The 12821-nt window shown below is 45.1% G+C and overlaps 1 protein-coding gene across 8 annotated transcripts in view; it reads right to left on the bottom strand.

Annotated features, from left to right (window-relative positions):
• Positions 1-12821, bottom strand: part of UHRF1 (ubiquitin like with PHD and ring finger domains 1) — a 43236-nt gene that overhangs the window by 17903 nt on the left and 12512 nt on the right. For all 8 annotated transcript variants that reach the window (XM_053301678.1, XM_053301677.1, XM_053301682.1 and 5 more), the window contains exons 3-5: positions 4074-4337; positions 2146-2321; positions 335-550 (exon numbers count right to left, since the gene is read on the bottom strand). In XM_053301678.1, coding sequence (XP_053157653.1) covers positions 335-550; positions 2146-2321; positions 4074-4337 — 656 coding nt within the window. The remainder of the gene's footprint in view (positions 1-334; positions 551-2145; positions 2322-4073; positions 4338-12821) is intronic.

Raw genomic sequence — 12821 nt, 5'->3', positions numbered from 1 at the left:
CATCTGCATGCAGAAAGCTCCAAGTTCCCTCCCTGGCGGCATCTCCAGATAGGGCTGAGAGAGACTCTTACCTGCAACCTTGGAGAAGCCACTGCCAGTCTGTGTAAACAATACTGAGCTAGATGGACCAACGGTCTGACTCTATACAAGGCAGCTTCCTATGTTGACTAGATAGTAATTCAGCCCTTTACAACTCTAAAATTCAACAAAACAAGTTCTTATGCCACGCCCCTCCCCTCCCCACCCATCTCTGAACTGGTGTCATCCATGGATTGCAACAAAGCAGCATTTGGGGTGCTAGAAAAGGACCTTTCCCTTGGGGTCTACCACTTACCCAAGAACTATCTTGGCATACAATTCTTTGTACGTTCTGGTTTCACGCTTTTGCAGGATCTTTGCATCATACCAAAATCCCCTCTCCTTTGGATCGTCGGGATTGTAGTTCAACATGACGACATCCCCTATTTCCAGCTCCTCCCACTTCAGAATCGTTCTGGCACGAGCACGCACATCTTTGGAGCTCAGCTGGATAACCCCATTCTCTGGATAGCTTTATTGGAGTGGGGGACATTTTAAAAAAGAAAAAGAGAATTCCAACAATGAAGTAAACGCAGCCAACTTTACCCAGCCATTCAAGTCCAAGCTCAAGGACACCATCACTTGAATAAAGTAAAGTTGTGCTGTCGAGTTGGTGTCGACTCCCGATAACCACAAAGCCATGTGGTTGCCTTTGGCAGAATAAAGGAGAAGTTTACCACTGCCATCTCCGGCGCAGTATGAGACGATGCCTTTCAGCATCTTCCTATGTTGCAGCTGCCCGATATAGGTGTTTGCCATAGTTTGTGAAACATACCAGTGGGGATTTGAACCAGCAACCTCTTGCTCCCTAGCCAAGTTACTTTCCCGCTGCACCATTACACACACAAATTCAGAAGCATGTCCAAAATGCTGAGAAATAAACACAAGAGGTACTTAAACCACAGGTTCTCAAACTTTGCCAGACTCCAGAAGGCAGGCAGGCCCCAACACAGAATGCAAGGCGAGCAGGAGATCCCATTCACTTCAGTCAGCATAGTCCCTAGATTGTATGAGAGACAGCAGGCACAGAGCCTGCACCAGAGCCACTTGCATCTCAAATAGATTTGGGACAGCAACTCCAGGTCACTCCATTTGGAGAGGGTACTGGCCTAGAAGTACCGTTGCCACAGGCATCATTGACACTTCACTGTCTCTAGGTTGGCACCAAGGGGCCAAGGAACACACTCCTTGGGGATGGGGGAGATTTGGCCCAGAGATTTCCAGTTGCTGAGAATATGCCAGGACAGGAGCGTAGCAAGGTTGGAATGGGCCCAGAGACAGAAGATTTTAAAATGGGTCCCCTCTCACTGAAGCTCAGCTCATGAAGTAAAGAACTCTTAAATGAGGCTGAATAGTAATTATATTTTATTTATCTATCTATCTATCTCTCCCCCCCGCCCCATATCCTATGTGCCACAGCAGAACATCATCCTAAATTATTTTTAAAAAGGCTTTGTAAATTTTGGACGATGCAAGTCATTTAATGGTACTAGAGAAAGACATGCTGTTCTGGTAGCTCCAGGTCTTAACACTCACATCAGTTTCGGAGGATGAATACAACTGAAGGAAGCCCAGGCTGGTGCACGGCTGAGGCAGTCAGTCATGTGACTTGCCTCTGAGGGCCTCCCCAAGGCAGTGGGCCCCCAGACAACTGTCTCCCCTTGCCCTGTTATAGTTACGCCCCTGTGCCAAGACCATTCTCAGCTTATGCAGGATGTAGTTCCGCATTACGAAGCCATAACAACCCACAATAGCAACTAGTGTCACCTTGGCCAGAATGCCATGTTTACAGTATTCCTGACCTTTAGGCAAGGATGTATCTTGTAAGGAGGTGCAAGACCACATTTCTGCATGCAGCAAAATGGCCCACAGTCACAAAGACCAAGAAGTTAGCCGTGCATTTTAGAATGGCACATATGAAACTACTCAGAAAGCAAGTTGGCAACACACACCCAGCTTGCCACTCTAGTGACATCCAAATCCAGCCAGCCATGTCAGGTTCAACTCTAGCTGCAGGAGAAAGTCGCTTGCCAAAAAGAGTGCTGTTATGAAAATGCACCAACTCACTCTTCGTACTTCACGTGATACACAATATCCTCTTCAGCAATGCTGTCTTGCAGATCGGATTCCTCGTCGCTCTCACCAGTCTTGCTGGCAGCCTTCCCTCTCTGGGTCACATTCACAACCTGAGCTTCAAACCAGGCCCCCATACTCGTGTCACGGGCGTCCACCAGCTCGTTGATCTACGATGAAAGCCCAAAGTGAAGCCATTTTAGTTATTGCCCAGAAGCCTAGAAATTAGCCATTCCAAACAGGAAGAAGCACCCATCTAGTTTTTCTTGTTAGCTGAAGAGAACTGAGCCTTTGAACTTCACTGAATCTTCTCCATAGAATAGCCTCACGTACTGGACCATCACATGTAGTCAGCCTGCAAAGCTGACAGCAGTGCCAGAGGCAGGAAGAGGTTTGTGGCACACCCAGATGAGAATGGGAAGGCTTGTGGCATAAAGGCAGGTCCACACGACTCCTGCGCTGCTGCCTGAGTCCTGGTTTGGTAGACTAGAAGGAAAGCTTACCTAAGGTCTGTAATGTGCACTGCCTCTGGTGTCTAAGCTTGCAAAATAGCCTGGACAATGTTTAATTTTCCAGCCTGCCACATCATAAGAATATAAGAACAGCCCTGCTGGATCAAGCCCAAGACCCATCTAGTCCAGCATCCTGTTTCACAAAGTGGCCCACCAGGTGCCTCTGGGAAGCCCACAGGGAAGAGCCGAGGGCATGCCTTCTTTCCTGCTGTTACTCCCCTGCAACTGGTATCCAGAGGCATCTTCCCTCTGATTCTGGAGGTGGCCTATAGTCTTCAGACTAGTAACCATTGAAAGACCTCTCCTCCATGAAGTTATCCGAACCCCTCTACAAGCTATCTAGGTTGTTGGCTGTCACCACATCTTGTGGCAGAGAATTCGACAAATTGATTATAAGCTGTGTGAAAAAGTACTTCCTTTCGTTGGTCCTAAGTTTCTTGGCAATCAGTTTCATGGGATGACCCCTGGTTCTAGCGTTATGCAAAAGGAAGAAAAATTACTCTTTCAACTTTCTCCACATCATTGTTTCTCAACCACCAGTCCGCGGACTGGTGTCAGTCCGTGAGGCATCACTAATAAAAATCACACACACACACACCCCAAAAAACAATTTTGGGCTGGCGGGGACTGCCGCCAGGTGCTCTCTGAAGCTTATTTCCAAGCAGCCCTCACTGCTGGATAATGTTCATTTTTGAGGAAGTGAAATGAATGTTATCCAGCAGCGAGGGCTGCCTGCCTAGAAGTGAGCTCTGGAGAGCTCACCTGGGCTCCATGGACCCTGAGCCCCGCCTCCTTTGCACATGACATCACTCCCCAGTAGGGAGTACTAACTGCTGGTCTGGGAAACTGTGCATGAAGAATGTACCAGTCCATGACTCTAAAATCGTTGAGAAACACGGGTGACACAGACTCCAGTCAGCCTCAGCACTCAAACAGTACCATGAACTGGCCCCAGGGAGACCCCAAAAACTACAGTTTTATGAAACAAGAGCTAGGGATCTCCAGCAGAAAGTTTGCAGTGAGTACACATATGCATGCAATGTTCTCTCTAAGGCGTGCATGCGCTCACATATTTTTGGATGTCGGCTCAGTTAATTTTAGATCCCGCTCAGGTTGAATCAGGAATATCCCACTCTAAATGCACGTGCACACACAATGGCTTGGTATTGCTGCCCAGAACAAAACTCATCCTGCACACAGATGAAAAGAATGAGAGAACACTGATGTGAGTACACGCACACACACACCACACAATCTTTGGGAAGCTGGTATAAAAGCACTTGCACTTCCTTTACGTGGATTTTCTTTAGAAGGTATAAAGTATCGACAATTTTCAAAGAAAATAATGCAGGGCAGTTCTTTACAAGCAAACAGCTTTGCACCTTCCAGTCCAATTCAAAAGCATCTCACCTTGTAGAATCCAAAACCAGGGTCCACCAGGTCAGCCTGAGCAGTCGTGCTGGGTTGCCCCTCCATCTCCACAGACCCTTCCCCATTGTTGGAGCTTTTATCAGATTCACTTTGGCCTGAGCCACAGCCAGAGTCTGTGTCTGAAAGTTCAGAGTCCCTCTCTTTGTTCACCAGAGGCAGGATGGCCGGGCTTTGCCTCACCAGCAGCTGGACGATCTCGTTCAAGCCAACACTGTAATCAAAAAGGGAATGGCCATCTTCCATCTGCAAGAGAAGGGTCAGAAAGACACCATCAGAAGTCAATAGCAACAACGTTTACATAATTACTGGGCTTCCCTCCCTCCCTCCCCCCTCCGCCTCACACACACACTCCTATTTATAAAATCCTCAATCTTTCCTGTGCTCAGTTTAAATTGCTAGGTTTGACTCCAGCTTTGTTTTCATGATAGCAGTTCTGTGAACAGCTAAAGAAAGATTCTGTTTGTTGTGAAGCTCAATTCCATTCCTATGTAAAACAAAAAGCTTCCAAGACATGAAGTCAACTTGTGAGGCAGGTGGGGAGGGGGAGGTCAGTTATACTTCTCTGCACAACCTCAACCACCTTCATTTTAAGCAACATGATGAATTTCCTTTAACAAGTGACTCTTCCCACCCAACTCTCACACCAGATATTCCAAAATATCACTATCAAGTTTCTTAATTTATTTTCAGCACAACCTGTATCTTTGGGAGTGGGAGGAGAAAGAGGGAGACTAAATGGTGACATTCAAGTCACCAGTTTATTTCAAGCTTATGAGCATGTTGACGCTACCTTCTGAGGAGTCAGACCTGTGGTCTAGCCCGTTCAGTATTGCCTACATTGACTAGCAGCAGGACTCCAGGGTTTCAGATGGTGGTCTTGCCAAGCCCTAAATGAAGACATCTAGGACTGAACCTGGGACATTCTGAATGTAAAACAGGTGCCAATGGATCCTCTCCAGCATATGAAGCTGCCTTCTGCCAAGTCAGACTCTTGGCCCATGTAGCTCAACATTACCTGCACTGATTGGCAACAGCCCTCCAGGGTAGCAAAAGGAGGGTTTTTTCCCCAGCCCTACATGAAGACATTGAGGATTGAACCAGGCACCTTCTGCATGCAGAGCATCAAGCACTGTGACATATATTTCTCAACTGCCCTTCAAAGTTCCCAAGGAGGTTCACAGAAAGAGAACACAGGAAGCTGCCTCATTCCAAGTCAGACTATTGGTCCATCTAGCACAGTCCCCTCTTTGATCACCACCTGCCTCGCTTCTGATCACAGAGGCACCCAAAGGAAAGAGTCTGAAGATGACCACAGCTATTGCAGTGCAAAGAGCATGTCAGAAAGCGCCTCCCCGCTACTCTACCCCAGTTCAAATCTTAGCAGAGTCCTCTATATTCTCTCCCCTGCTCAGCCCCAGTGAATGTGAACATAGCAATAGCAGCCTGTCTTACAGGATTGCCAGAAGGTGTTCACTGAGACCATGCAAAAGAGGCCCTTTAGAAATGCTCTCCATAAAGGCCAAGGGCTGGCATTGCTCCTGGTGGGGCACCCAAAAAACCAGAAAACCCAATGTTCTCATACAGCTGAACTCAAAGTAGAAACACACAAGTGTCTTAAGGCACTTTTAAGGCTAACAAATGTATTGTAGCATCAGCTGTCATGGGCCAGGCACTTTGACATCCGTCTCTGGCCCACAAAAGCCTATGCCACAGCACTCACGCTGGTCTTGAAGCAGCTGCAGACTCTACTGTGTGCAACAAATTAGGACAGTTGCCTCTCTAAGCTGGAAGAAATACCACAAGGCCTTAATTCTTCCATTTGTCTCTTTTTTAAAAAAAAAAACAACCTTATACCACCCACTACATTAATTATCAGAGTGTTCATTGATTCAACATTTTAAATTCCTTTTCTTATACTGGCCTCCCAGTAGGCAGCTGAAAGGGGCTAGCTTGCAGCTTCATTTTCCGTTTGCCCAGCATCTTACAGTACGCATCTTGAGTCAAAGATGTCCACATGCATTTGTCACACCACAAAGCGCCTCAGAGACGCCCTCAACTGAGAAGAATTTACAGTCTGATTTGGCACCGTTTTGTACTCACACTGCAGATTCCTGGGGTGTATAATAACTGCAAGATCTTTAAAGAATCCCAGGGCAGGTGAATGCATCAAGCTCACTCGCTCTCTACTTTTCTTTTTTAATATCAATATGTAGCAGTGGACTGCAGCCATCTTTGCCAGCAGTTGGTGATCAAACTGCACTTAATACACCGAAAGGAACAGGAGCCAAGAAGCGCCACCACCACCACAAGGGTAACAAGTGGCATTCCTGAGAGAAAAGAGTTCCCTCCTTCCAACTTGAAATGCAAGCCCTACCACCAAAAGCTCCAGAAGGAGTCTCCCATTTTTGCATGACAAAGCAGCAGATCAGACTCAATTATCTCTTCCCCCCACATTGGCACCCTGAATGACCCTCTGGGGGGAGCAACAACTCCTTTCTTCTGCAAGACAATACACCATTAAGCAGACATCAAAACAATGCTGGCATTACAGCTGTCTGCCCAGCTCTCCCTCTCTGCCCTCTTATTTTATTTGCTTTTGTTCTTTTACTCCACAGGTTTTTTAAAATCTCTCTATCGTATTTATATACCAGATATAATACCTGAGTGGTTTACAATTAAACAACTAAAATCTTAAATCATATAAAACGAATTAAAATAACCATCAATTAACACTAAAAGCCTGATAAACTAAAAGTGTGATAAAAGAGGTTTGGAGGGATGGGGAAGTTCTGATTTCATTTGGGAGTGTATTCCAGAGCTCAGGGCAACCCTAGAGAAGGCCTGGTTTATAGTTGCCACCAAACAAGCCACCGCAGCCAGACCCCCACCCCCACAAATAGGTGGCAGGATTCCTGAAGAAGGAGCTTTCTGAAATACTATGCTGAAGCTAGCACAAACTAGGAATGGTGGTCTGGTGGCAGCAAGCATGGATTGCCTCCTTTGCTCAGCAGGGCTGCCCTTGTTTGCATTTGAATGGGAGACTATGTGTGAGCTGCACTATAAGCTATTCCCCTTAGGGGGTGGGGCTGCTCTGGGAAGAGCACTTGCATGCTTACATTCAGAAGGTGCAAAGTTCCCTCCCTGGTATCTCCAGATAGGTCTGAGAGAGACTCCTGCCTGCAACCTTGGAGAAGCCACTGTTGTTGGACTGTCACTCCCATCATTCCCAGCCAGTGACCAAAAGATTCAAGTTTGAGAATACCTGAATTAATCTAAAGAAGAGTAAACATATTCACCTGTCACACCAAGCACAACCAGCCCTATGGCAGTTTAGATGCAGTAAGGATTTCTATTTTGTTTGCATTATTCAGTGTCAGTATCTTCCCCCCACCCCATCATCCAGACCCTTATTGCCCAAGTCACTGGTTCAGAGTTTAAAGTACTTGCCTAAGTTCCTGATGGAAAAGGACAGCCAGAGCCAAGTACTGTAGTATAAGCGTAGTGATGACACACCAGCCCAAGTCTTCCAATGACTTCCCCCAGCAGTTCTATGTATATGTTAATGCTATAAAAGTTTATTAAGGAGAGGAGAGCTGGTCTTGTGGTAGCAAGCATTACTTGTCCCCTTAGCTAAGCAGGGTCCACCCTGGTTGCATATGAATGGGAGACTAGAAGTTGGAGCACTATAAGATATTCCACTCTGGGGATGGAGCCGCTCTGAGAACAACAGGTTTCAGGTTCCCTCCCTGGCATCTTCTCCAAGACAGGGCTGAGAGAGACTCCTGCCTGCAACCTTGAAGAAGCCGCTGCCAGTCTGTGAAGACAATATTGAGCTAGATAGACCAATGGTCTGACTCAGTATATGGCAGCTTCCTATGTTCCCAAGTAAAATTTTAATGTGCTGAAAAAGGTGTAGAGGTTTCTTTTAACCTTCTCATCCTCACCACACTGTGAGAGAAGTAGGCAGACAGATGAGCATAACTCACATATTTCAAGTATGGAGAAAGAAGTTAAGCACTTCTCCAAGGCCAACGCTGCAAATCTATAGCTAACATCTGAAGAGTTTATCAGGGAGCATCCAGACTAAATTAGTCAGGAATAAAGTAAAGTGTGCCATCAAGTCGCTGTCGACTCCTGGCAACCACAGAGCCTTGTGGTTGTCTTTGGTAGAATACAGGGGGGATTTACCATTACCATCTCCCACGCAGTATAAGACGATGCCTTTCAGCATCTTCCTATATCACTGCTGCCCGATATAAATGTTTCTGGGAAACATACCAGTGGGGATTTGAACCAGCTACCTCTGGCTTGCTAGTCAAGTCATTTCCCCACTGTACCATTAGGTGGCTAAGCACTACTGAAATCAAGACAAGAAGTTAGTCATGACTAACATGAGTCTCATTAAATTTCAATCGGACTTAGTCATGACTAACTTAGTCCAGGTACTGCCATTTTGGTTTCTGCAAGGTGCATCTCCGTCTCATTCTAAGCTTTAGGAATGTACATATAAGTGTTAAAAATCTGTTTTTTCAAGATGGGGCTTTTGCTCCCACGCTCAGGAGGCTCAACAGCTATGTTCCTCACACTAGTCAGAGGAGTGCAAGTCATCCCATGTACCTGGCGTGTTATTACTCTTCTCATGAAGAAAGGTAAGTTCACCCCAGAGGCTCCCAGGCAAACTTTCATTCCCTAATCAGAGAGGCACCTGCCAGCCAAGCATCTGTGCCTTGTGTCTTCCCCTTTGTTTAGCCAGGGCAGGGCAGGGCTTCCCCAGAAATGTTGCTCGGGACTCAGCACTGGTCAGGGCAAAAGGGGCAGAAGCTTTGCTTCTCAAATCTCAGCAAGAGGCACTGATAGGTTCTTCATACTGGTGGCTAGAGGCAAGTTGCTTGAAGAGAAGGAGCAGAGACATGTTTTATCTCTTTAATAAAAGATCACTGAAAAGCCAAAAAAAAAAAAAACCACCCTCCTGCAGGCAGTGTTCCCTCTTAAGGCGTATGCACGTGCACACAAGTTGTGTGTGGGTTTTGTTTTTGTTTTTTAAATACATCCACTCAGTTAATTTTAGATCCCGCTTAGATTGAATCAGGAAGGCCCCACTGAATATACATGCGCGCACACTGCACACTCATTCCACACACGGATGAAAACAATTAGAAAGAACACTGCCTGCAGGACCACGTATAAGCCAATCTCCTCAATTCTCCCTTAACCAAGAGCGGCCAGGTTTCAACACCACTAGAACCTGGAATGATCCAAGTAAGCTTGTTAGCAGGAGATTCAGGACAGACAAAAGAAGCTACTACTTAAATCAGTGCATAATTAGTTCATGGAAATCACTGCCATAAGGTATGAAGGCAGGCCATTAGCCTAGAGGGTTTTTAAAAAGGATTAGGCAAATTCATGGAAGACAAGTATCTCACTGGCTACTAGACTTGATGGCTATATGCCACCTCCAAGTTCAGATGCCCTTTGCCTTGAATACCAAGAAGAACTGTGGGAGAGGGCTGTTTGCCTAGGCCTCCTTGTGGCTTTCCAGGAGCATCTGGTCAGCTATTGTGGTGGGTAATAGGATACTGGCCAAGATGGACTCCACTTCCGTTCAATGCATTTAACGCTGGAAACAATTAGCAGAAGCAGAAAATGTGGAGTGTGTTCTCATGTTTAGTCACACAAACATTATTTATATACAGATCTTCAACATCCATAGCAAACACCACATTTGTATGACTAATTAGTGACTTCACAAAGTCAAGCATCCTCAGCTCACAACTACCTGGATAGCTGATGGCAACAAATCATTCATATTGATTCAGCTTCCTGGGAATCAAAGACTTTACTACCCCTTCCACTGCCTCCAGCCTAGCAGATGACAAACACACAACACTAGCACAATGTACCTTTTATGCACCGTATCATGGTGTTCTGCAAACCCATTGTTTGAATTTAAGAAGTTTAAGTCTCAACACCTGTGAACACTTAGAAGCCAGCCTTTTCTGCAAAAGCAAAGCAGCAAAGGATTCCAGATATTCTGCTTTCAGGGAACCCTCAGCACAGTTATTTAAAATTTTAAGGTTTTGTGGGTGATTTTTAAATTGTTAAATTGTTTCAAGTTTTGTATATGTTTTAACTGGTTTTATGCTATTGTTAACCGCCCAGAGATGAAAGTTTGGGGCGGTGTACAAATTTGATTAATAAATAAATAAATATCACAGTGCTTGTCAACCATTGCAGAGAGAAGTTATATATTTTAGCAAGGAGGTCAACAATTTCACATTTGAGTTCTTTGAGAACTCTTGGATGGATGCCATCCGGCCCTGGTGATTTGTTAGCTTTCAGTTTTTCCAGACAGTTTAGATCATCATCTCTCATCACTTCTATCTGGCTCAGTTCTTTAGCCACCATCCCCGAAAAGCCTGGTTCAGGAACAGGTATATGCTCAGTATCCTCTGCCGTGAAGACGGAAGCAAAGAACTCATTTAGCTTCTCTGCAACCTCCATATCCTCCTTAATAATCCCTTTCACTCTCTCATTGTCTAATGGCCCAACTGCCTCCCTGGCAGGTTTCCTGCTTCTGATGTGTTGAAAGAAGTTTTTGTTATTCACCTTGATGCTTTTAGCTAAATGTTCCTCAAACTCTCTTTTCGCCTCCCTTATTGTTGCCTTGCATTTCTTTTGCCAGAGTTTGTATTCCTTTCTGTTCTCTTCATTTGGACAGGCCTTCCAATTTCGGAAGAAAGTCTTCTTTTCTTTTATGGCTTCCTTGACAGTACCCGTTAGCCATGCTGGCATCCTGCTGGACTTAGTGGTACCTTTCCTCTTTTTGGGTATAGAATCTAACTGGGCTTCTAGTACTGTGGTTTTGAGTAAACTCCATGCACTCTGGAGCAAAGTGACTCTCCTGATTTTCCCTTTCAGCTCCATACTCCTCATTTTAGAGAAGTTTCCTCTTCTGAAATTCAAAATGTCTGTGTTAGACTTACTTGGTGATTCTCTCCCTATGTGGGTGCCCTGGAAAAATCCAACACTCCCTGTGGTTAATGCATTTCAAAAACAATACTTTAGCAGTAGAAGACAAACTGTCTTTCAGGAAAGCTTGTCCATTACTGCTCTTTTCACTAAAGGAACCCCCAGGGTTTACTGGAAGATAGCTTGAAAGCTGGTCTAAAAGACAATGGCCAACATCCAGACTAAACAGTACTACAAGGAGATGTCTCTTTGCCCAGTTGGCCCAGCTAACTGGGCAGAGACACCTTTCAAAGTGATTGATTGATTAAGTGCTGTCAAGTCAGTGTTGACCCTTAGCGACCACCTAGATAGATTCTCTCCAGGATGATCTGTCTTCAACTTGGCCTTTAAGGTCTCTCTGGTACATTTATTGCTGTCATAATAGAGTCCATCCACCTTGCTGCTGGTCATCCTCATCTTTCCTTCAGCTTTTCCCAGCATTATGGACTCAAGGGAGCTGGATCTTCATATAGTGTGTCCAAAATATGATAGTTTGAGCCTGGTCATTTGGGCCTCGAATGAAAATTCTGGATAGATTTGTTCTATGATCCAACTGTTTGTTTTCCTGGCTGCCCAGGGTATCCTCAAAAGTCTTCTCCAGCACCAAAGTTCAAAAGCATCAATGCTTTTTCTTATCTTGCTTCTTCAAAGTCCAGCTTTCACATCCATAGAGTGTCACAGGGAAAACCATTGTCCCAACAATTCTAATCTTTGTAGGTGTAGGCACGTCACAGCATCTAAATATCCTTTCCAAGGCCTTCATTGCAACCCTACCAAGTGCTAGTCTGCAGCATATTTCTTGACTGCTGGATCTTTGACTGTTGATGGTCGATCGTAAAAGGCAGAAGCCATCCACCACTTCAATGTCTTCATTGTCAATTCTGAGGCTGGTTGTTGTACCTGTTGTCATTAGTTTAGTCTTCTTTACATTTAGTCGTAGTCCCATTTTTTCACTGTGCTCCTTGACTTTCATTACTAGAGCTTGCAGATCATCCACATTCTGAGCTTTCAGAGTGGTGTCATCAGCATAGCACAGGTTATGTATTTTTATTTTATTTTTTTACATTTATATCCCGCTCTTCCTCCAAGGAGCCCAGAGCAGTGTACTACATGAGTTTCTCCTCACAACAACCCTATGAAGTACGTTAGGCTGAGAGAGAAGTGACTGGCCCAGAGTCACCCAGCTTGTATCATGGCTGAATGGGGATTTGAACTCTGGTCTCCTGGTCCTAGTCCAGCACTCTAACCACTACACCATGCTGGCTCCAGTATTGATGTTTCTTCTTCCAACTTGAAAACCATGCTCAACTTCTTCCAATCCAGATCCTCTCAGTATATATTCAGCATATAAAATGAATAAATAAGAAGAAAGTAGACAGCCTTGTCTTACTCCTTTGCTGATCTGAAACCAGTCTGTTTCACCAAGTTCCATCAAGACCGTGGCTTCCTGTCCTGTGTATAGGTTTCTCATGAGAACAATGAGATGTTCCACAGAGGCACAGTGTCTCTCCAACAACTTTTGCTGGTGTTTCTTTCTCATTCACAAGCCCTATGGGGACAGGGAACCATCTTCTCCTTACTCCTTTTCTATGGAACCCACTTTGAGAACTTTTTTGTTGAAAAGCAGTATAATATCAATAGGACTGCTCATGGGTAATTGCATCTGTGTGTCAGCCATTATTCCTCCACCTTAGCAGAGGAATGTTGTATCCAAGCTTA

This window comes from Hemicordylus capensis, chromosome 2 (assembly GCF_027244095.1).
Source record: "Hemicordylus capensis ecotype Gifberg chromosome 2, rHemCap1.1.pri, whole genome shotgun sequence".
NCBI lineage: Eukaryota > Metazoa > Chordata > Lepidosauria > Squamata > Cordylidae > Hemicordylus > Hemicordylus capensis.
The sequence above is the reverse complement of the archived record's forward strand: the minus strand, read 5'-3'. Positions and strand labels throughout refer to the sequence as shown.